This window comes from Stegodyphus dumicola, chromosome 3 (assembly GCF_044657685.1).
Source record: "Stegodyphus dumicola isolate Sdum_Otavi_A_Nest chromosome 3, ASM4465768v1".
NCBI classification, from domain to species: Eukaryota; Metazoa; Arthropoda; class Arachnida; order Araneae; family Eresidae; genus Stegodyphus; species Stegodyphus dumicola.
The window spans coordinates 32,581,973-32,607,627 of record NC_140770.1 but is presented as its reverse complement, the minus strand read 5'-3'; the positions used below and the strand labels follow the sequence as shown (position 1 = coordinate 32,607,627).

The following is a 25,655-nucleotide window of genomic DNA, read 5'->3' as shown; positions in this document are numbered from 1 at the left end:
AAATACAATTTTAGTACCTCAGGCATGAAAGTTTTCTGCGTTTTCGCGGAATTCCGCTTTTTTGAACGTCACCCGGGCTATTTCTGAGATCGATGCAGAACCGTTGAGAAATCGCGACCGGCAAATGTGGTGGTGGGGGTAAACGGAGGACACGCTCTTTCTCTTCCTCTTTTCTTTGTAAAAAAACTTTACATCATGCAAAGGATCGCGAAATACATTGTCTCACATCAAGGCGAAGTAGGTGGGGCTTATGTGGAAAGGTGGAACTAGATGCAAATGAATATCGATTCAAAGAAGAGCAAACAACCGTCAAACGAGAGCTGACTTCAATAATTTCAGCGATCGGTGCTGGTGCCATCTGTCGGACATACGGATAACCACTTGCATTCTCCAGTACACAAAACTCAATGTAAAAATTTAAGGAATGCTCATAAACTGTACAAAGAAGAGCAAGAATCTAAAAAAAAAAGCAATTAAACATTGCAGAAAATAAAAAGGTATCAATGGATTGTATAAAAGCTGCTGAAAAGAAATTGAGACTAGCTTGCAAACGGAAATTAGAAAAGTTGGCTGCAAAAGTAGCAAAAAAGAAAATTTTTAATCAGGATCGAGTGAGACTGAGACAAAATAGTTATTTTTTTATATTCCTCCTTTAATTATATGTTATTTTATAACTATATTATCTCACATGACTACTTTTTCTGGTATTATATAAAGTACTGTTTATTGAACTAAAAGTGAAGATAATTGAAAGCTACAGCAACAGTTATATATATATTTATTTTATCTCTAAAACTTGTCATTGCCTGAAAATGGGCAGTAATATATAACATAAATATGTATATTAGTGTGTTGTAATGTTGTGTACAGTATTCATGTATCAAATGTTAAATTAAGTTACATACAATCTCTTGGTGATTTACTGATTTATTTATTTATTTATTTTTTAAGTGGAAGATAAATAGTAAGTACAAGTATTATTTTAGTTTAATTATACGTATATGTTTAATACTTTTTATATTAAAAGGTTGATATTTTATTAAAATACGTTTTTTTTAGGTCATGCGTGCACATTTAGTTTTTGCGTAATTTTGTGTCCGCATGTTGTTCAGCTTTTTCTGCCAACTTGCACTTTCATGCCTGGTACCTAAAGCTGTAAACATGATTTGGTGACATTCTGCAACAGAACTAATCTGGTATCGTAAATGATAGTTCTAATCTGGTATCGTCATAGTTTTATTTCAGACACCTTGTACTTAATGATAACGATATTTTTTTTTTACAAATTTCACAACACAGTGTTCTACAGCAAGTCTTTTATCTTTCAAATGCAAAAATCTTTTGACAAAATATGATTAGACACGCCAATATATCATCAAAAACACTTGATAATATTTTATGAAAATTATCATACCAAAGAGTGATAGAAAATATATTCCACGATTTCAGCTAAAATACTCAATAATCATGAAATTATTACATGCAGAAATATTTTACATGTTCTGCTTATCTTCTATACAATTTAGATGGGCTAACTGTGGTTAATTTTTTGGAAGAAAGTTTTAAATTGTAAAAGTGTATTAAATACAGCTAAAGAAACCACTTGCTCTACAATTCATGTAAATGCATATGAAAACAATACCTAAATTGCCATGTTCTGTAACAGTTTGGGTTAGTATTCGTATGAGAGATGGATATGCTAACAATTGAATGTGCCATTTGTGACCTAAAGAATAATCATATAGAAATCATCTGAATCTGCAATGAGAAAAAGATTAGTTTTTCTTTTATATTCATCTTACATCTCAAAACTAACAGTCTTCAGTCTTTTCAATCATACACACATATACATATGTGTAAAATCAGACTATAATAATCTACCCCCCTCAGAAAGAAAGAAACTTTTCTAGAACAAGAATTATTTAATTTAAATACAGTTTTATTTAAATGGCTATATGTATATTCTATTTGCAAAATCCAATATCAACAATTAAAATAAGACAGTGAAGAACACATTATTAAAATTTTATACAATTACACTTGAAAAATCCAATTACAAATAACATTTCTAAACAGCTTAAGGCTTTCATAAATAAATAACTCATTCAAATAATTCCTGAATAAATTTCAATAATCTTATTACTACATTTCAAATGAAATTTTTTAACTTAAAATTTAAATTTCATTTCTGATGCTTTGGTTACATAATTACATTCTTAGGCTTATTAATAAAATTTATGACACACAGTCAAATATCTAAAAACAACTGTGCTTCCTCATTGAGCTCTACTCATAAGTGAGCTGGTGTTATATAGCATTTCAACTTTTCTTATTTTTAAAGCCTTAATTTTGCAATAATATTGATTTAACAAAACAAAAAAAAAAAAAAAAAAAAAAAAAAAAAAAAAAAAGTATTATAGAAAAATATAGTCAAATTTCTTTAAAAAAACTGCTTCCATATTGAGTTCTTGCGATACGTAGCACATCCACATTCCTTTTTTTGTTTTCTTTTCATATTATTGCTGTTATATTTAACAGTATTTTATAAACAGATAGATAATTATTTTTAGTATCATTCAATCAATATTTTTCCTGTAATCACAAGCATTACCTTAAATCAGAAGCACCAACAATTAAATATAGATGTAAATAAAATACTTCAGGAGGCATAGAACTGATTAAACACTGCCTTGGTGATTGACATTCAAACTTTAATGGCCAGTACACTTTAAAGCTTTTGAACTTAGAACAGATGTGACAAAAATGTAATTTAACAAATGGAGGCAGGAATGATTTATCAAAACTAGGAAAGGACTACCTATGTTGCCCACTAATTACATAACCCTTCACATGGGCATATTTACATTATTATACATTTTTTTCCCGACAAGCTCAAAGCCTGACATGTAACAAATTATATTATTTGAATCAAACAACTGATTCATTCTCCAGAGAATGTAAGCTTTTTCCTTTTTTTGCGAGAAAATTGATAAGAATCTGTACACACAGTAGATATTTAATTGCAGTTCTTATGCAAGAAGTTCATATTATCCAATATAAATAACAATACTTTCAGAAAATATTTCCATTCTTCAATAAACTAAACATGGCCACAATTTCATAAAAATATACACAACAGTTTCAAATTATTTGACATCAAATCTTCCTAAATATAAATATGGAACTATACTTGATTTGTATATTCAAAAATTTGAAATATAATGCACAATTTTTTTTTAAACTTGAATTTATGTAGAAAAGACTCTAACAATAAAATGATAATTTTATTTCGTTATCAGGTCAAAAGAGCAAATAAAATGTGAAAGATGTGTAAAATGATAGAACATAGCCTGCAGCTGTTCTTTATAAATGATCAGCAATCCAACTACATAATGAAAGTAACACATTTTACATGTAGTAAAATTATGAATAGTTTTCAAACATAATTAAAATAAATAAAAGGCTTCTTCTTAATAAAACAATACTTTCTTTTTACAAATTACTTTATTCTACAGATCAAAAAATTACTTAATTTTTTTAATTTCTGATGCTTTTGAAACAAGTGAATCTTCTTATAAAGAAATTTATTGCTGCAATGTAAAATAGCATTGTTTAATTAGAAACTTTAAAATTTGGTTTGAAAATCTTTAAACACTAAGATGCAATAAACAGTGCTGGTTCCAATCTGAAAATCAGAAATATAGCAGTTATTGCAATTTGTGAATAACTACAATGAGATCTGTCGCTCTAGTCAACTGGCTGAGCAAAAAGGAAACACACAACAGGATTCATTGTTCATCAGTCATATGTAGAAGATCTTGTATTTCCTTCTGGCACAGGATTTTGAAATTGTATCTCAAAAATGAGCACATAAAGACTGAAGAAAGTTGATTCATATGCTGTAAAGTTCTCAATAAGCACATGAAAAAACCTTAAGCGATGAAGTGCATCTCATCACAATAAAAGGTCCATACATCACAAGTAAATCTGTAGATCTACTTCTCATGCCACATAAGTATATATTTTCCTGAAATGATAATTAGTTTTAAATTTAATTGCATCCACACTGGGTTAAATTTTTAAGATAATAATCACAAGAAAGAAAAAAAAAAAAGAAAAATACCTGTCTTCTGCTGTTCTAGCTAAGTATTCTCTTTCTATTAGGCCTTCAATTCTTTTTTTAATGACCACAGGACTGGGATAAAACCTTGATTTTAACTGTTCTGTAACCTAATCAAGAAATCAAATAGTATATGATATTAAAATCTAATTTTTGCAAGAACAGATAAACAAAGACAAATGTCACTGCTTTACTTTCAGTTTTCAAATGCAAATAACTACTTTTAGTTTAAACAAGCATACTTAACTTTATGCTTCATGAACTCTTTGAAGGCATATTCACTTATTTGACTCTTTTGGTTACTAATAAATAATAATTCTCTAAAATTTCATTACTCAATAACGGTTGGCATAGTTGATTTGCATAAAGGCTAGAGCCATCGTAATGCATAGGCTTGCTGGGCACTTGTGCAGGGCCTCCACAAGCATATGGATGCCATGCTAATTCATTAACATTTCATTTCTGAGAGTGGTTGTCATATTAAAAACCCAAGCATACTGGTTTGCCCAGGGACGATAAAGCTGTTAAGACAGCACTGATAAAGGCATACTGAAAAAATTAATTTTTTAAAACCAGTTAACTTAAATTATACTTTTTTGCTCAGATTTAAACTAGTGAATTCCATTATATAATGACTTAAATGTAATTTTAAAGGCAATTAAAAAAAAAACTTTGCCTCCATTTACTTCCAAGTTTTCTTCCTCAAAGTTAGCTAAATATTTAAATAATTTTCTAGGTACAATACAGTAATATCACTTTTCCTAAAAGATATAAACTTCACTTAATACTAGCAATGAAACTTATTTTCTCTTATTTTAAATCCATTACACTTTTCATTTAAAGAATATTCACCTTATTATTAACCTTATTCAATTACAATAAATTTCAAATAAATAGTTTAGAATTCCAAACAAATATTATTTCTATTTTTAAAGTTTTTATTTCTCAGCATTACTCTATAAAACTTCTTTTCATAAACTAATATGATATTCATTAACACATGTAAAGAACTTATCTTATAATTCCTGTTTAGTAACATTTAAGAGACGGCATTTTTATGAGAAAGTGTTCTCAAAATGATAGTCACATATTTTATTGAAGCTCTTAAGTGTTTATCAGCATAAGGAAAAGAATACTTTCATGAAACATTATCTACAGGAAATTTCCTTTGTAAAATTCTTTATATTGCACGCAACAAGGCCATTCACAGCTGCTGTTAACTGTACTATCATTGCTGCTCGTAATTCTGAACATAAAATGGCAAAATATTATTATAAATATTCAGTAAGTTAATTAATTATAACTATGAAAACACTAGTCAAATTAGTAAACCAAACCTTTCTTAAATCTTTAATCTGGATTAAAGAAATAATAAGTTGGATTTGGAATTAATCAATAAGCTCTTAGATCTGGCAATGTGAAAGAGATTGTTTTAACTGGGGTTAAAAAAAAAAAAAAAAAAAAATTGTCACTAGTCAAACTCTTCTTAAGTCCACCAAATAAAAATCCACAGTATTAGCCAAAGTATTCTGTGAGAAGTAATACACTTACTCTCAGTTAACAAAAATATGTAATTTATGTTCAAAACACAAAGTTTTCAATTTGTTTTCAAAAAACTTCACTTAATAATAATCTTAAAAGCTTAGCCTGCTTAGCCCATTTTTAATTAATCATTTTATGAAATGCAGTATTTCTAGAAAATAGGCACAACATTAGCTCATATGCATGAGGTGCCGACGTCGAACGCCAGATAACGGAGTTGCACTTATTGAGATTCACTCTGGTTCCATTTGGAGTTGGGCTACAGAAGTGTTGAATAAACAATAGTAATTGTTTTAAAGATGAAAGAATATTATATTAAAGAAGTGAACTTAGTTTATTGTATTACATAATTATGAAAATATGTATATGTTTTAATGTAATTAAATGTGCCGTCCTAAATAAAGAAACTCTGCAGATGCAATTTCTACCACTGACAAGAGACACTACATGTATAATTCCCTGCTCTTTAAAATGCCCCTCTAAAAATTTACCTATCTCAGTTTCATACAACTTTAATTATAGAAATATATTAAAGTAACTTATCATTTAGCAGCACATTCAAAGAAAAAATATTTATTTATATTGTCATAAAATATGTTATTTAGGTACATAATTATCTATCAAATATAATAGCTTTAATGCACAAAGCTAATATATATGAGTTTATTTTATTTCTCGCAAAACAATTTTAAAATTTCAGTCATTTAATATATGAGATTATGTTACAAGTATGATAAATGATTATTTTTTAAAACTAATTCTGAAAAATACGTGAGAACTTTTAATTTGTCTTAAGAATGTTAAATGTTCAGTTGTAGAGTCTTAAGTTATTTTGAAGCAGGAGACACATGAAAAATGTGTAATGCCCTTGCCAGGACTTGTACCCTGGTCCTCTCGAACATGTGTCAAGCATGCTTCCAATTATACCATAAAGGTGAGCGGAATGGCGAGAGAAAATATTTTATATGCTCCCCCTTTTAAAGGGCAATTGAGGATGAGGAGACCCAAACACCAAATCCTGGTATCACCAACTTTTAGTTTAGGTGCCAGTTGTAGAGTCATCAGGCATTTTTTAAAGCAAGAGATGTCAAAAATGTGCAATGCCATCGCCAGGACATCACGAATACATGTCGAGTATGCTTCCAATTACAATATGAAGGTATGTGGAAAGAAGAGAGAAAATACTTTACACAGTTTGAAAAACTGAGTAGACAGAACATTTTCTGATTTTTCTTGGTTATAAAAAATAAGCAATTTATAATTTACCAATTACTTCAATTAATTTGGAAGCATTTAAAAACTTACCTCTTCCTAGAAAAATAACTATTTATTTTTAAAAATTTTTTGTCAAATAACTGAATAATAACTAAAAGTGTATCAAAACTAGATATAAGATGTAAAGACTAGCAACAGCAATAACAGTTACAACTTCTTTTGAATTTTACGTATAGTTTGCCAATTAGTAGACAAAGTTATACTTACTACATGAAAAAAGATCTCATTTAGAAATGAGAACATATTCAATATTTCATTTAATATATAACACTGAAAGTTTTTAGATCTAGCAACATGAGATGATACTACTCACTCTTAGTACTTCTACGGGAGGAACCTGGCATGTCACAGGCTTATGCAGATGACCTTATTGTGTTATTACACGGTTTCGATATCGGAACCCTACATAATCAAGCTCAGCAGATCTTAAATAAAGTTTCACACTGGGGTGATACAAATGGCCTTTCTTTCTCTGCTGAAAAATCTGAGGTCATAGTTTTCACGTGGAGAAGGAAATGGAAACTGGCAGATTTATATCTGGGTTACCAGATTATTAGCGTACCAGATTATTAGGCGTAAGGAATGCGTTAAATACCTAGGATGTTACCTGGATAGTAAACTTACATGGATCACCCATATAAAAGAAAAGGCACAAATGGCCACAAATGTTCTAGTACTTTGTAGGTGAATCGTTGGTAAACAATGAGGCCTTAACCCAAAATCTACTCTATGGATTTATACTGCCATAGTCCGGCCAATGCTTTCTTACGGATGCATGGTCTGGATTAATGTTATTAACAAAAGCACGTATTTAAACATTTTACAAAAGGTGCAAAGACTTGCTTGCCTAAGCATTAGTGGGGCTTTAAATAGTACCCCTACTGCTGCATTAGAATTTTTACTGCAAATTCCACCCTTGAAATTATTCTTGAGCGGAGAAGCAATTAAAGCCATGTATAGATTGAATAAAAATGGCACATGGTGCCAAAGGACAGGTTTTGGTCATAAAAGCCACCTGAAAAGCCACATTGACATATGTCTGGACTTGGGCAATGAGATCCCTATAATCTATACGCCCAAAGATGCAATTACTAAAACAATAGTTCCAGATAAACTATTCTCAACTCATATACCAAAAAGGAATGAGATAGAATCTCTAATTGACCTAATTCCAACAGGATCAATTGAATGTTACACAGATGGATCAAAATCCAACTTCACTGGAGCTGGAGCTATTATAAGAACCAAGGGATCTGAAGAAGATTTCATTAGATTTCATCTATACCTTGGTAAATTAACAACTGTTTTCCAAGCCGAGGTTCTGGCGATCAATATGGTCGCCAGGGAGCTCTTAGCTAAAAATACAGTTGATAAGTATATATATATTCTCTCTGACAGCCAATCAGCCATCCTTGCCCTGGCTAATTGTGTCAAGTTACAAAACTGTGTTTTGAACTGTACTCAAGATCTCAATTCTCTGGCTCAGGCCCATAATACCATTAGTTTAGTCTGGGTCCCAGGTCATTGTGATTTTGCTGGAAATGAACTAGCTGATAAAGTAGCTAAAGATGCTTCGCAACTACCCATGTCTGGCCCAGAACCATTTTACCCAGTTTCATATCAAACGGTTAAAAAAAGAAGTAAGAAGCTGGATAAAGAACAAACATGATGATATATGGTCTAAACTACCAGACTGTGCTCATTCTAAATTGGTGCTCAATACACTTAACTTTTCAGGTACACTCATACACCTCAGTAGAACTAACTTATGCCAGGTAATTCAAATTGTTACTTGACATGCTTATCTAGCTAAGCATCTCCACAAATGTGGTCTTGTCGAATCTCCTCTCTGCCCAGCTAGTGGAGAAGAAGAGGAAACACCTTTTCACTTTCTGGGACGATGTCCGGTGTTCTCTGTCCCTAGAAACAAATTCCTTGGGTTTCCCTATATTACCTTTGATCAAGCCCTTTTATACAAAGGGCTCTCTGGCATAATAGGGTTTCTGATGTATACTAAACACCTACAGGTAAGGTGAATATGAAACCACAAGAAACAAGCATTGAGACGCCCTATGAGTTCTTTTTTTTTTTTTTTTTTTTTGGAAAAGAAACTATGCAGGGATTTCCCTCTCATAGCTGTGTTTTGGAATATAATTTGAAAACAGATATCAAATCTTTATACACTACCTGGCCATTTGGCTTGAGAATGCACCTCTGCCCTCCTTATTTATTTATTTATTTATTTGACTCTCCATCGCACTCTTGTTTGGTCAAGAATTTGCGTTTGGTGGTTTGGGAGGGATTGAATCGGTTTTCCATCCAATAGGGAAGTTTTCACGATCCAGCCGACACCTTGAACTTAGAGATGGGATCTTTTGCTGATACTATAGATTTTGTGTCAGTTTGAGATCTTATCTATTTATTACTTACCTTTTACAGGAGTTACCATTTAAATCCCTTGATTTAAATGATCAAATGGCGGAAGAGTAATAGGCAATTTTGCCAAAACTCGTTTTCTTCTTTTCATAAGAAGGAAGCGCCCCTATTGTTATGTTATGTTATGTTATGTTATATGAGATGATACTAAAAGATATCACAATGTGCACGAGTCCATGGCACAAGAGCACAGGTGACTATGAGTTTGTGTTGTGTCCAAAGTAAAATGGTTTTGGTTTTTCAAAATAAAAATGGAGTTAATGCCACAACACTTCAGACCACAAGTGACCATGAGTTTGTGTTGTGCTTAAAATAAAATGGTTTTGGTTTTTCAAAATAAAAATGGAGTTAATACCACAACACTTTAGACCAATGACTTTTTGGGTAAGACATATGACATAGCAGGAAAAGTACAAATGACTCTAACTTGCATTTCAAGATGGTTTTACATCATTAGATTATTTTTAATTGGTTTAGTAAATTTCACTGAATTTAAACAAAAGCTGGTTGATGAAAAAAGTGTCAATTATCCTGTAATTGCAACAACACAGGAAAACATGGAAAAATTGCATTATATGACAAGTCAATGATGCACATGGAAATTTATGCACTCATGAATGTTTGAGTTAAATTTGAACACCTATCTCCTAGCTGTTTGGAATTTTTGTCGCAAAAAGATCTCCCCCTCCCAATTAATGACAATATTAAAACTAGTATCATTAAAAAATTGCATGAAAATGCTTTACAAATTTTACCAACAGCAATCCAAAACATCATAACAGATAAAACAAGAAGTTCAGGAATGGTTTAAGCTGATGACAAAATATATTCAAATGCAATCAGACATTCTTTGAAAAAAAAATAAGCATACTTTGAGAATCTAACATGTTTAATTTTTGTTTTTCTAAAAATTTTCAGTTTCACCTCTTGTATATGTATTATGATATGAATATAACAAAGTTGTATGAATTTTTCAGGCACTAAACAATGAAGAAATGAACTTTTAATGGTATTACCTCAGCTACCAAGATGTTATGTGCCATACGCTTTCTGGCTTTCATTATCCTTACAATAGCAGCTTCTATCTTACGAAAAAATTAAGGATTTGCACAAACAAAGCTTCACATATTATTTAAGTCTTGATAATTGAAGTCGAATGACATGTTTGACAGCATTAATTTTCTAAATTATTTTTTTATAAGAATATAATTTAAAGTAAGATCATTCTGCCAACATATACTAGTTGTTAGACAACACACGGAAGATTTACACAGAAAAATCAATTAAAATATAAAACACAAACTGGAAAATATCTAAGTGATTTCACCTTACAGATCAAAACCTGATAATACTACTTATCAGATACATATAAACTCATAATACTATAGCATTTATCACATTACAGTTACATTGCTTACTATTCTAATTTTAACATAGAAATTTTAGAGTTAATAGTTACGTATAACACAACAAAAAGCAGAATATTTATTCAGTAAGTAAAAAGCAAAGTATTTATTTATTAGCAGCTACTGATATGATTCATAATTCTAACCTAATTATATATTTAATTACTGATTCATAATCTACTTAAATATTTATACATTATGAAATATATTTACTTCTAATAAAATAACATATCTTTTAAGGCTTGCTGAAATCCTAATTTACAAGTATTAATACTTTAATTCTTAAAATGGATAATCTTTTCTTTTTTTAATAATTTTCTGTCTATTTACCAAATGATATAACATTAATGAATATTAAAATATATAATAGGAAAGGATATTCATGCTTTCTATCTTCATCAACTTTGCTTCTTGTCTCTTTCCTTTCAGGTTCAGATTCACCTTTAGCCGCAACTGATCAAAATATGAAAAAAGGCATATCACATAATATCTTTTACTAGATTTGCTTACTGTAAAAAAACAGCAGCAATATAAGTAATTTAAAATACATTTCTTATATTTAAAAAAATATTTTTTTGACCAATTTATTCCTTTACTTAAGAAAGAAAGAGAAGGGTATACAGTGGCAATATTACCTGATTGTATTTTAACTCGATGTAATCTGGATGTAAAAGAATCATTAACAATGAACTGGTGAGTTTGTTCTGAAAAAAAAAAAATTTTTTTTTTAAATTACAAACGCAATACAAATGAAAAATTTTAAATACATTAATAAACATTACACTACTTAATGATAAATTAAATTTTAAGTTCTAATAATTTTTATTTGTTCAAATGATTAATGGAATACATACCAATTTCTTTCGTTTTGGGAGTTTTAATTAAGATCCTCTGGTTTGTTTTGCCCAATGCTAAGGGTTGCAGCGCACGAACTAAATCCTTTTCAGGAATATCTGTTTCACTGGAAATTTCCTAAAAGATTAAAATTTTATTATACTTCATTATTGGGTGAAATAAACCTAATAGATAAATCACACAAAACTCAGATCCATTGCAAGAAACGTGGAGCCAGCTAAAATGGTTTATCAAGCTATTTAAATTAAAGTTTAGAGATAAAAATATACGCTAAGCTTAATTTTTATTAATATACTGAACATGCAACAAAAAACACATAATCAGTTAATAAACTATATAGCTAAGGCAAAACATTATGCACCTCTTTAGAGACTTCCTATCCTCTTTCAACAAAAATAAAATCTAATGATATTTATAAAATTTTGTAAAAACATAAGAGGCTATAATGATACAGATTCTCCCCTTTATTACTACTGATTTTTATATCTGAACATATTTAAAATAGGTTAGACAATGTTAAAAAAAATCCATATAGTATTGCTGCAATTAAATTTCACCAAAATTCTAATGCTATATTTTAACATACAGCAGTTATTTTTGCACAAATAAGATACTTTTATCACTAAAAAAAGTTCTTTACGTCAATGAAAGGCAATAATTTTTATTCATATTTTAACTTGATTAATATCTCTAGCATGGTTTAAAAACTGTGGCAGTATGTTAGCATCAATCAGAAATAAAAAATCTCTTTTAAACATTAGAATGGGATTCTCCTTCTGGATTACATTATAAAGTCGAAATTTCAGATGCCCAATATCCAGGCCACCTACCAAAATAATAATAATAATAACCTCTGCTCTTATAAGATCTAGGAATGAAGAATATAATACTCAACAAAAAGAAGCAAGCATGCTCACAGTTCAGGATGTCCCTTTCAAACAACTGCTGGTAAGGAAGTGGTACATGGCCACTGACAATATATTGCTTGATCTTGTGTTGATATTGGCCGGGATCACACTTGCAGCCCTTGAGTAGTTGTGTGTAGAAGGCGAGGTTAGCATTTTCCCATCTGACAATAAGTGAAGTCCCAGTGTTGCTATGTCTATATGTTATCTTACTAGATTTAACATCCGGATGCAAGATCCATCAATAATGCAATTATTGTTTATCCTGAATAATGCTAAGGACACTCTAATCGTGTTGGCAGAAATTGGGATTTGAACTGCAAACAGTTTCACAAGAAGAAAAGGTGTATTCTTTTTTTAATGTTTTCATGAATTTTGTACCCATGGTCAGAGGGTTAAAATTGATGATCTAAAATCTGGTAATTTCCAAAGTCCTGACAATTCCAGATCTTGGACTTGGCATTAGTTTTAGTTTTTAATTACACAATTAGTCTGATATTTACTTGCCAAGTCTGTTCAAGTATTAGTTAGATGAAAGGTTCAAATTTAATATATATAAACTTCATTTTCAGCTTTTCAAATATTTTTATTTCTATTAGTTCTCATAAATTCTAATTTGCTTCTTATTCTCCAGAAAATATGCAAGAGATTTTTTTTTAATTGCAGAATTTCTAAGAATATTCCCCTCAGCAGATATCAAAGCAAACATACCAGGACATACGAGGTATTAAATATACCACCAGGATAAATACATTCAATAGGAGTTTTACTAATTCCTTGGCTACAAAGCAATATTATACACCAATGAGCTAAATATCTAAAATCCTCTTCTAGGTTCATTAAGATATTACACTTTCTCACTACAGAATTAGCCTGACTAAATTGATTAAATGTGACTCCAAGTGGAAAATATTAAAATTTAATTCTAAAATTAAGAAGATTACCTTACCTCCCCTGAAACTTCTAAAGCAGAAACTGTTAAAAAAAGTGTTGCACCATAAATGTAAGTCAAAAATATCAAATGAAATTGGAACAAAAAGGATAATTGTCTATCTATCTGAAAAATTAACACTCCATTTTATCACAGGATAAAGAAAAATTTGTTAAGGTCAAATATATATGAGAACAGATACAAACAAATAGCACACATGGATTTACAACAAGCCTTATTATGCTGCATTGAAGCTGCATCAGCATGAAATTTGTTAATAACTAGATCTATGCTAGCAGCTAAGGCAAAATGAACTTGCTAAACTTACAGAGTTACTTCCTTTTTCAATAAATCTCTTTTATCTCCTATTTTTCATGAAATACTTTCAACCATTCAAACTCTTGATAATTTAAACAGATTTGCTGGTAGCTAAGCTTTTATGTCTGATTCAGAATATTTTAGATTATAGAGGATAAAAAGGCATATATCAAGTTCACAAGAAAGGGGAAATAAATTACTCATTATCTGAATAGCAACAGAAGATAACATTTGAGACAATTTTCAATGCATTTTCTGATTAAAATTTGTACAGCTTGATAGCATTAAAAAAAAGTAACATTTAAAAAATTTTATGCCTACAAAAATTTCCAAAAATCTGTCAAAAGAACATGCTTTTATAAAAAACTACAGTAGCAAGAAGAAACATCTCAGCATGGAAGAATTTTAATGTATATAACTATACACCATACACATGAAAGATTAAAAAAAAAAAAAAAAAAAAAAAAAAAAAAAAAAAAAACTTTATTACTTCTTACCTCATATGTCAAACGATCTCTAGAATTAAAAAGCATCAGAACACACATCTGGTATGTTGATACTTGGATTATATGTTTACGAGGTGAGCTACTACGTTCTGATGATAAGGGAATGGCAGAAGTACCATCTTTAGATTCACCTTCTTCTTTTCGAGGCCCATAGAATACAGCATTTAAATCCACTGAACCAAGCTGAGGCTGTAAAGTTAGCTGGCGTCCGGAATGTTTAGCCAAATAGAACCTTGGAAAGAAAAAAAAAAAAACTTATGAAATATAGCTTAATTGGTTTTAAAAAAATGCTTTCTAGAAGTTGAATAATTTGCATACATAACTGTGTTTTGTAAATAAAAACCCAGAAGAAAAAAACAGGTGCTATATAAACAATACATCCTGCATCTATGATTTCATATGTAAATGTCAATAGCTTTTAAATGTAAAATAAAATAATAAATAATAAACAAAAAACAAAAACAAAAAAACTACTAGGTTTGAATAATTAAAAGATATTAAATTTACTTTTAGCAGTACGTCTAGTTTTTTTCTCAAAAGAGAAGGGAAAGAATCAACTCCAATCAGCCAAGGACATGGTCACAAAACCCCCAAAGTTTCCCCAAAAGGGCAAAAGTGGTATTTTCTTGATTATAATTCCAAACTGATCCTTCTACTTTGACTTTTTTCGAACACATACACTTATTTAACTGTCATGCGGCAAGCTGAATGCCCGTGTACTTAAAGATACTACAACTAACATTTCTCAACGTGTGTGCGTGCATATAAACAGTGTAAAGTCCGAGATCAGGACTCATCGGGACTTCCGTGATTCCAGATTTGGGGTTTTTCTGGATATTAGATCATCAGTTTAAATCTAGTAAGATGGCATGTAGAAATAATAAAATTAAAAATAAGAAATCGTGATTTATGAAATAAAGAAGCATTTATGATCTAAAGGGTATCAAAAAAAGCTTATTCTTTATTTGTTTACTTTATTAAACATTTATTTCAATGTAAGTTGTTTAACTTACTCCCCCCTTTTTTTTTTTTGGCTTTGTTTAATACTTTCCCTTGAATTCTGTAAACAGATATAATTTCTTATTCAGTTACATTGTTGAAGTCCTGTAATTGTTGTGCTGAGAATCCCGACTAACTTGTCAATCAAAATTTTTTTATTTTTAGTAACTTCTCTGTCACTTTCTTTATTATTGGTAGCGGTATTTTCTGGATCTAGAACCATATTACATATTTCACCATTCATTAGTTGACTGATGATTGAGGAGCATTGTCATCACAATGAAAAACTTCTTTTATATCATCTTCATTTATTACCGCTTCTTCACATTTCTTTACAGAATCCGGTAGTTGGAAAATCTCACCTTTGGTTTGCGATATCTGAAAACCTTTAAAATTCGCAGCTATCATCATAAAATTTAGCTCCCGTTCACTATACATATTTGGCTATGCATCATGAAAGTGGCAACTAAAGACAAGATGCTCCACTAAATTTTATCTTGCTTCTATTTTGCACCGAAACAATTAAGCCTGAATTGTATTAGCTTAATTATTTATTATACTTAGGTCTATTTCTTGCACATGCTTATCTGAGTCCTGAATAATAAATGTTTATCAGACTTATCAGAGTCCTGAATAAATAAATTCCCACATATACTTAAGGCTTACTGAGGGCCGGCGCTAGATATCTTACCACCTGATGCAGTCTCTGTGGGTCCTAAATTCTGCTACCAAGTGCCTCCCTTTGTCTTCCCTAAATTCTGCCACCCGGTGTGACCACGTTCCCTAGCACTGGTTCTGAATTTATATGAATAACAAATCCATTATTCTTTAGTCAAATAGCACTGAATTTAATCTTTTGGCCTATGAGTGTGACTAACAAAATCTATTTTTAGCATATGGAAAGATATTTTTGCTAAATTTTTCCTCGTCAACATTTCTTAGTGCATTGAACTTAAATCTGTAATCATCGGCAAGCATAATGCATACTTGCCAACCTATGACACTCAAAAATCAGGAGATTTTTTTAAGAAATCAGGAGATTTTTCACAATGTTAAAAAGACTTTTTAAATGATAAAAATATAGTTTTTAATAATGAATTAACTTTAAATAGTTACTAAGTCTTAAATGCAAGCAAAACAAAAATACCTTAGACATAAAAAACATTTTTATTACTTTCATCGTTTAAAAAAAATAAATAAATAAAATAAAATAAAAAAATAATAATAATAAAAAAAGGCACTTTAATCAGTTTTCATACGAATGTTATGGACAGTGGCAGATTTTGCTCTCGTTAAGAAAGAAACTTCATAATTTTGTTCATAGCAATTGCCATGTAGGCCTGCTTTCGCTAATAAAACTTTTTCTAATGTGTCATCACTAATATTAGATTTAAATTCAGTTCTCGTTTTCACAACAACACTGAAAATCCTCTCACACTCCGCATTACTATGGGGAACTGTCAAGATGGCCAACATAATTCTAGAGAGTTCACTATATTTTAAAATTCCATTAGCACCTTTCAATTTTCCAATTAACCTTCACTGGGTGTCAATCCTAGCTGATTTTATAACTTCATCCAAGTTTTCTAATTGTAAACTGCAAAATTGCGTCTGAAGTATATCAGTATCAACATCAATATCATCATCTTTCATGACTAAACGAAGTAACACAGGAAATCTGTTCAAAAAGTACCTTATATCAGAAAAAGATGCATTTGCTAGAGCAGAAATATCAGCAACTTTAGCATGCAAAATCACTTCATCATTGACTGGAAATTTATGTAGTGTGTAATCACATACTCGACAGAAGTAACTTCTAACATGAAGATAAAACTTACTTTTGTTTTCTTCTGAAAGTTCTTCCACTACTTTTGTAGTTGCAGCTCCTATTACCAAATCTTCATCTTTCGTCTGATTTTCTGTTTCACCATAAATCACATCATATATAGAATTACACGACAAAACACAGACTGGTTTTACAAACTTTGATAAAATGTCTTTAAACAGATCATAAATCATTGATTGCAAAACATGAATTAATGGAATTCTGCTTTGTAGAATTGTGTTCAGAACATCGAATGCTGGCAAAATGAATTGTAAAAAAGAGCAAAAAGCTTTGTTAAGGTCCGAAGAAAAAAACATAAATATTCTTACAGTAATCGGAAAATGTTTCGTGTGTTGAGCAATTTTTTTTTTTATTTTGAGAGAAATTTGTATCAGCTTTACGCTTATATTTTGCAGTATTATTTTGAGAACTGCCAGTTGAATTGCTGAATGATGCAGAAATTACTTTATTTTTCTCAAATTACCCATTTTTAACAATGGAAGTAGTAACTACATCTTAATTTACTTTAGGTACTTTATAACTTTCAATAGAGCCTTTTATCTTAACTCTCGAAGCATTTACTTCTTCTTTAAAAAATGCAAGAAGTGGGTTCCATTGATCGAGGATTTTAGATAAGCATTTCTTTAAAGACAACCAGCGTGTACACACGTTTCAAAATTTTTCTCATTTCAGTATTATGCAGCTGTTGGAACTGTTTCAATTTTTCTTTTCTTTTAGAACTCCTTTCAAGATAATAATAAATATCAACAATGTGTTCATCCACATTTAATGGTAAAGAAGCTGCCCTTTTTTCAGCTGCTAAATTTAAGAGGTGACAGGTGCACCTCATAATCTGCAAATCGGAATTTGCCTTTCTTAAGATGCCTGCAACACCAGTCATCAAGGTGCATTATCGGCACCAAGCGCTAAGGAATTATCCAGAGGGACTGCATTTTATTTTAAAGTTTTAATAATTAGCTGTGCTATATTAAAGCCTGTCGAATATTCTTCTAAAGTGGGGACAGAAAGTAAACTGCACTCAATTTCTGAAGACTCTGGATTAAAAAAAGAAACAACAATTGGATACAGTTTTGAATTGGTATTATTGCTTCCATCCGTAGAGAGGCAGAACGGAGCTGTTTTAATGCAATCAATAGCTGAAGATTTATTTTTCAAACCCATTTCTTTAACAATTGCACCTGTTTTGGTCCTTGCACTTGAGTATTTCTTAGCGATTTCACTATCGGGAAACATTTTTCTAAATAAAGCTGCAGCGTGATCCGATGCATTCAGTGGCAGGTTGTGCTCCAGTAAAAAGGCAGAGAACAGACATTCTGCATTAATGACTTTTTGGTCTTTTGTTTCCGAAGAAAAATTTAATTTTTCGTTTTTTCAAAACAACTCATGTTGTCCTTGTGTTTATGTGTATGCACATGTTTGAGAACATCTGCCCTTCCACCAAGCGAAATCGAAAAATCGCAATGACAGATGGTACACATCGCAAATTTATTACATTTCCTTGAAGAAATAATGGAAGGAAAGTCAACTGTGTACGATTTTTGAAACGTGCACGAGTATTTCACCTTTCTCGCAGACATATCAAAAGACGATAATTTCTAAAACTATTTCCTAAAGGCACGTGTACTCACAACTCAGGACAAGATGAACGAAATAGCGAAAGAACATCTAAAGAACGGCCAACGGCCTTGAGCTTGCTTTATGCTTATTGGCTAATATATGCCAGATGACACACAGTGGAGCTCGATGCCCATTGGAGAACTGGAGAACGACGTTTCTGGATACGTATGCTGTCAATCACAAAGCAGAAATTCTCATCTGATTCGCAAGGTTTCATTTTAGATATAATCTAGAGAAAATTCAGTTGCTTTCAGACGTCCAAAATCACTTTTTTTTGTTTGTTCATATAACGAAGTATTAAGCCAAGTTCCATAAAAATCGTGAGAAATATCAAGAATAAGAAAAAGTCGGGAGAAATATATTGTAAATCGGGTTGGCGGGAGAGCGGTCGAAAATCGGGAGTCTCCCGCCTAAATCGGGAGAGTTGGCAACTCTGATAATGCCAACATAAAAGGTTACCATACTCTTTATTATTCAATTACTAACATAAAAATTTTTTTCAGGCATTGCTACACGAGTCGTTACCCAAGTTGTTGTCATGTGTTGATAAACACATAGTGCTGAAAGCAAAATATAATAAATAATGATTCACCAGGTTTACGTCAGGGATATAAAATATATGAGGTGTAAAATCAACACTGTATCTATGTAGAATGTTTCGATTTGAGTTGTATGCCAAGCAGATATGCATCTCTGAAGCCAAATTATTGATCATACAAATTTATGCTAAAATAACTGTTTCTTCAATATTGAGGTAATGGCGAAGTGAAATTAAGAATTGGACTCTCCAGATGTTCTATTATGCGCTGAGCGTGGGGAGGGAATCAAATGTGCATGCATAAAGCATACCAAAAAAAATTTTTTTTTAAATTTTATTTATTTATTTATTTATTTTTAAAAATATGTTGGTGGCTTTGAGATCCGGATTTCAGATCATTCCGGATCTTGGACTTTGTACTGTATATAGTTCGCAGCAAATTGCAAATTAGTTTGCAGCAATTATTGATCAATGTATTTTGTTTGCAACTGAATTTGCATAATTTAAAATTTTAATTTGCTTTATATAAATGAGATTATAATATTGTATTTATTAAATTTATAAATATATATATGTGTATGCGTAATGAAAAATTAATAATATGATTAAAATTCATCCCATTTTCAATTCGCAAGAAACATATGCAAAAAACCAAAAAAAGAGATAATGGAAAACATCCAGAAACTGAATTTTTGGGTTGCTCCCAAGGCAGAATTTCAAGATACATTACTGACTAGGCCTTTACATTAGACAAGCAGTATTTTTCTATCAATGATCCAGTTCTTTCAAAGAAAGTACGTCAAGAGGCTAACAGCAGACAAAAGCTTGTAACAGGCATCAACCTTACACATCTGGAGATGATGGTCAGATTGAGACATAATACTGAAATACTGATAAAGAGAGAATTGCTTGCACCTTAACTGAAGAGACAGTTCGTAAGTATCAACATATAGGAAGTATTTGGATAGAAGACGTCCGGAAAACTAAAGAGCAAATTTTCAGAACCTGATTATGAACATGGTCAAGTTTCAATAAAACTGAAGACTTAGAATCCGTAAATACTGAGCCAGAGGCTAATCTAGAGTGAGTGAGGATTTTGTGAATATGAAGCAACGAGCAATGCTCTGCAGCCCATTAGGTATTTGGCAGGACTTTTAAAGTATTTAAAGTTTTGAAACAATCCTTCCTCAAAAACTGGACATGCAGAAGGAAGGTCAGCTTTCAGTCGAACATCAATTCTAATGATTCTGTGAATATGAAGCAACGAGCAATGCTCTGCAGCCCATGAGGTATTTGGCAGGACTTTTAAAGTATTTAAAGTTTTGAAACAATCCTTCCTCGAAAACTGGACATGAAGAAGGAAGCTCAGCTTTCAGTCGAACATCACTTCTAATGAAACTGGAATCACTGGATCGTAAAGATGTAGTAAAGGGTTCAGGATGGAGGCCTTGATCTCTGAAAAAATGCATATAAACAGATTTCTGTTGTAAAAACCTAAATCCTTTTTTAACTGAACATTTTTTAATTTCATTACTGGTGATCTGCAACTGTCTCTCCACATATCTCATATCTGCATTATGGCAGTTTATTTGGATACAATCGAGATACAAGGAACTTGAAACAGTTGGAGGAAGTTTCTTTAATACAAAATTTATTTTTACACTGAATAGGTCAAACTTAGCAAACAACCTTGAGGCACGTCCTCTGCTTATTCAAAGTCTCACAAAATAGATGCAATACTTACTTCAAAAGTTCTTACCCTTAAAAAGTTATGAATAAAAACTGATAGGTTGCTGCACAAGACACTAGCAAGAAGAACTTGCATACCATGCCTTATCATAAGTATTTTAACTGTCAAAGAAGATGGTTTCTTTTTACGAAGGCTTTATGAACAGCCATTTCCAAAAGAATCATGTTATCACCTGTGATCCTTCCTTTTCGGAAACCACTCTGATAACGCAAGATCATAATGTTTTCTTCCAAGAAAAAGACTAGCTGGTTACCATTTTTCAAATAGTTTGCAATCTAAGTGCACTAGGCTGATAGTTCGAGCAATTCTTTGGGTCTTCCTTAGCATAGCTATCGGAATAACAACTTTCTTCCATGCACTGGGAAAAATATGCTCCTTCCACACTCAGTTGTAAAGGGTTGTAAGAACAGCAATCAATTAATTAGAGGAAAGATGCTTCAGCATTTCATAGTTCACACTGTCTAAACCGTGACTAGACTCATGGGTCTGCATCTTAGTTCAAGCATGGAAAATTCTCCATTTACATGGCTCAAAGCTATTATAATTGGATGAAATGAGAGCTTTTTCAGAATGTGGTCTGACAGACAGAAATACTTGTGGGTAATTGCTACTGGAAGAAACGGCAGCAAATTTTTCACCTGTTGGCTACTGATGAGCCACATATTTTGATGCCAATACTTAGCTGCAGTGAGCTGGCAAAAGAGTGGTCTTCTTTTTTAAGCTAGTAGCATGTGAAACTGTAACTCATAACAAACCTGTATTTCTATAAATAAATTTATGGTTTTATTATTCTTATGAAAAATAGTTTTTCTTGCCACATAACAAAAACCAGTCGAGTCTGTTTTAACCAAAGTAAAGGATCATAGATTTCCACAAATAGATTTCTAAACGATAGCACATAATTAGTAAAGATGGAAAAGAGAATCAAATAGAGGAAAGTGGCAAGAAGACATCAACAAAGAGGATCCGGATTATGTCATTGAAGTACAATCAAAATTTCAGATTTTACAGGAAAAATTTGAAGAATTGCCAAACTTGAAAAATCAAATAATGGATGGAATGTTAGTTAACAAGACAGAAAGTAAAAACTTAGGAAATTAAAGTCCATTGAATATTATTTAAATAATTATTTTAAGATTATAATAATTTCAGATATGAAAAATAAAGAAAGTGATACTAATAGTGTAGCGAATTCTTCTGATAATGTAAATATTTAAAAAAAATGAAAGTTTAAATTTCTGCAAATTAAGTTAAAGAAATCTGTTGCAAATATTAAAGTGGGTTTGCCATTTTGGGCCTTATTTAAGAAAATACATGAAGATGATAATACAGTTCCTTCGGATAAATTTCGGTATCTTATCCAATCAACTGTGATCAATTCTTGCACTAGAAAATTAATAGATAATTCTGTGTCTCCAAATAATTATCTGAAGGTAAAAGAATCTTACAATAATATGTAAGTTGGTGATGGTCCTGAGATCTGGATATTAGTTTATTCTGAATATTAGGCATTCAAATTTTGGACTTTGTTCTGCATTGGATTTCCTATATATTAGAAAGCAAATGGTTGAGTTGAATTAGGCCATCACCATAACTATGAAAGGATTCCAGACCATAACATTTATTCCAAATTTTAGCTTCTTATCCTAAGTTTTAATTTTTTTTTCCCCACCTGCTTATTTGATTTTTTCTATTTTTTTTAAAAAAATTAAACATAAGTACTTTGTTTCTTTTGGTATCATTTACAATTTTTGTTTGTGCTTATTGTATGCATTTTTGATAACTGGAAAGTTTGGAAATACTTAAAGTATTTTTCTAGAAATGCTTACCTTGTACATATACATTCTGTCACAAAAATTAATATATGCACCCAGAAGAAATCAAGGCATAATAACAAAATTTGACAGAAATGTTGTCTGGTAAGCGATATGCAAATGATTTAAATTTCGATGCCAAAGAGACAATGGTAAGCATGCTATGCACATATCAGATGTGCAGCTGGAACAGTTTAAAAGCATGACTGCTCATGCCAAAAGACTATTTAAATGAATGTGTCAACTTCGATGGATGGTACTGAGACTGGAGATGATTTTAAGGCATAATCGGTGCCAGTACGAACAGTTGTCGGACTTTGAGAAGGGTCGTGCAGCAGGCCTCAGAGAAGCAGGTTGATCAAACAAGCGTATCACCTGCCACCTCGGTTGAAGCACTATGGTAGTTGCTTGGTTTTGGCAACAATGGATCACGAAAGGGATAATTTGCTACTGCAGAGGGTCAGGGTGTCCTAGGAACACAAATGAGCACGAGGATCGCGCAATAAGAACTGTCATTTTTACAACAACATCATCATTAGCATACATTCGACACCATCTACCACCTTCCAAACATCTGGTGGTAGCAAAGCAAACGCACTGGCATATGCTGCCGACATCCATTAAGACACCTACCACTGACCCCCACATCATAAGCAGTGTCAAATGGATTTTTGCCGAACTCAGACAAGCTGGATTGTGACCGATTAGAGGTGTGTGATCTTCAATGATGAATCCCAATTCAGTGCTAGTGCTGGTGACCAGTGCACACGAATGTGAAGGCAGCCAGGCCAGCGGTCCGATCCAGCATTTGTTGTCGATCTGGTATTTGGCAATTACACAAGGCGTGCCAGAGTGGAGAGCGATTTGTTAGGACATACGACTACCTCTAGTCATTCTTCGAGGTACTATGATAGATTGCAGTTACGTGGATGACATTTTAATGCCGGTTGTACAGCTTATGCTATCAAGTCACCCAGGTGCCATTTATCAGCAAAACAACGCTCATCCATACACTGTGCGACTCTCCCAACAATGTGTTCAAAGATATGAAGTACTCCAGTGGCCTTTCAGGCCACCATATCTCTCATCTAATTTTGATTTCATTACAGATAAAATTCAAAAATTCTATTTTCTGAATTAAAAAAACATATTAAAATTACACAAGCAAAGTTTATATTACACTATAATTTCTCAAATGCTGTTTCAATGTTGATAATCATTATTCTCGCAAACATATGATTAAATTTTGAATTAATTAATTTAGGTTAATTCTATCATTAGAAAAGAAGAAATACTGCTTTACTGATTAATTTCGTATTTTTTTAGCATAGACTTTTATTGAAGATGGAAATTACGGTATTTATCTTATTGCTGAAGTAACTTATTAGCTATATAACAAGTAACTTGTTTTCTTAAAAAGATGGCAAAATATCCCCCCCCCCAGTTGTCAAAATTTACTGACATATCAAATCTTATTTCTACATAAATTTACATTCTCTAATTAAAGAATATAATTTTCTAAGCTGATTTGACTCATTAATATTTTCAAAATCTCACCTTCTGAAAGCTTCAAAAGCATTTCTAGGAGCCATAGGAATATTACATTTAGGTGTGGCAGACTGAGTAGGCCAAAATCCTGTGGTCAACACACGGACATATAAATCCACATTATATAGGTTTGTCTGAAACAAATATTTTAGTTAGATGACTCATAATTATGTCATTTTAATATTGTATTTCTCTCAAAAATACTTAAAATACAGTTACACCTTAAGAAGAAACTTTTTTCACTACAGGCATATCCTATGATGAATAACACTAATGAAAAATTTCCCTTCAATTAAATTTAGATAAACTATTAATTTTAAAAAAATCAAAAACAGAAATTAAGGTAGCACAGGAATGTTAACTACACAGTGCTCTTAAAACCCACTGTAACATTACAAAATACATAAAACAGAAAAATTCTTAAATTATATTTGGAAGGTAACATATTAAGACCCTCATTTAAATCCAATAAATGCTTAATCACAACAGCTTTGATTTGAAAAGGCGATTTTTGTAATTGATCACATAAAGATATTTTTAAGACCCATTCTTATTGTTTCTTTTACTAAATTTTCTTTCGTATTTTTCCCCCTTTTAGAAATACTATGTATTTAAAAATAGTACACTTCTATTTCATTGTATACTTACTATTTTGAGCATTATGCTTATACATAAAATGAACAGGACCATAATAGGTTTACTTTTTTTTTTTCAAATTGTTCTAGGCCATTGTTGAAATGCAAAGCCACAAGAAATGAAAAATAAATTTGGATCTGCCAATGTATGGAAGAAGTCCATGATGTCACAAGTATAATTGTCTCTAAGATGTTTAATCTGCCATTAAAGTGCTAAGTTTGAATAAAAATCCCAAAAAGACGAACATGTCTGATTGTTCCACCTGAGAGATTTCTGAAGGATTGAGTTATGCAATTCACGCAAGAAATCGGAAATGATGATGTAATGTGACAACTTAAACATTAATGGTGGTCATGGCCACATATGGAAACATTGTTTTAGAATTGTCATCAATTGCCAGCATATACAGATAATCTAGTGTTTACTGATATCTTTGAGAAGTATAAGCATCAGTTCTGAAGTGAACTATCAGCACCTGAAGATTATCAGGATGGGGCTTTTATTTCATCTGCAACTGGTAACTGATCTAATATAACCTAAAAAGATGTGAAGCAAATTATCACTCTGTCTGAAGTAACTGCAAGTCATGAGAAGGTTTCAAATATCTTTTTAT

At 31.4% G+C, this 25,655-nt stretch overlaps 1 protein-coding gene across 4 annotated transcripts in view; it reads right to left on the bottom strand.

Annotated features, from left to right (window-relative positions):
* Window positions 1–2,009: 2,009 nt before the first annotated feature.
* Cul3 (cullin 3) overlaps window positions 2,010–25,655 on the bottom strand; it is a 106,292-nt gene continuing 82,646 nt past the window's right edge. For all 4 annotated transcript variants that reach the window (XM_085812717.1, XM_085812718.1, XM_085812720.1 and 1 more), the window contains exons 12-19: window positions 24,416–24,540; window positions 14,286–14,526; window positions 11,634–11,751; window positions 11,415–11,483; window positions 11,161–11,232; window positions 10,390–10,460; window positions 4,124–4,230; window positions 2,010–4,027 (exon numbers count right to left, since the gene is read on the bottom strand). In XM_085812717.1, coding sequence (XP_085668843.1) covers window positions 4,003–4,027; window positions 4,124–4,230; window positions 10,390–10,460; window positions 11,161–11,232; window positions 11,415–11,483; window positions 11,634–11,751; window positions 14,286–14,526; window positions 24,416–24,540 — 828 coding nt within the window. In that variant the 3' untranslated portion in view covers window positions 2,010–4,002. The remainder of the gene's footprint in view (window positions 4,028–4,123; window positions 4,231–10,389; window positions 10,461–11,160; window positions 11,233–11,414; window positions 11,484–11,633; window positions 11,752–14,285; window positions 14,527–24,415; window positions 24,541–25,655) is intronic.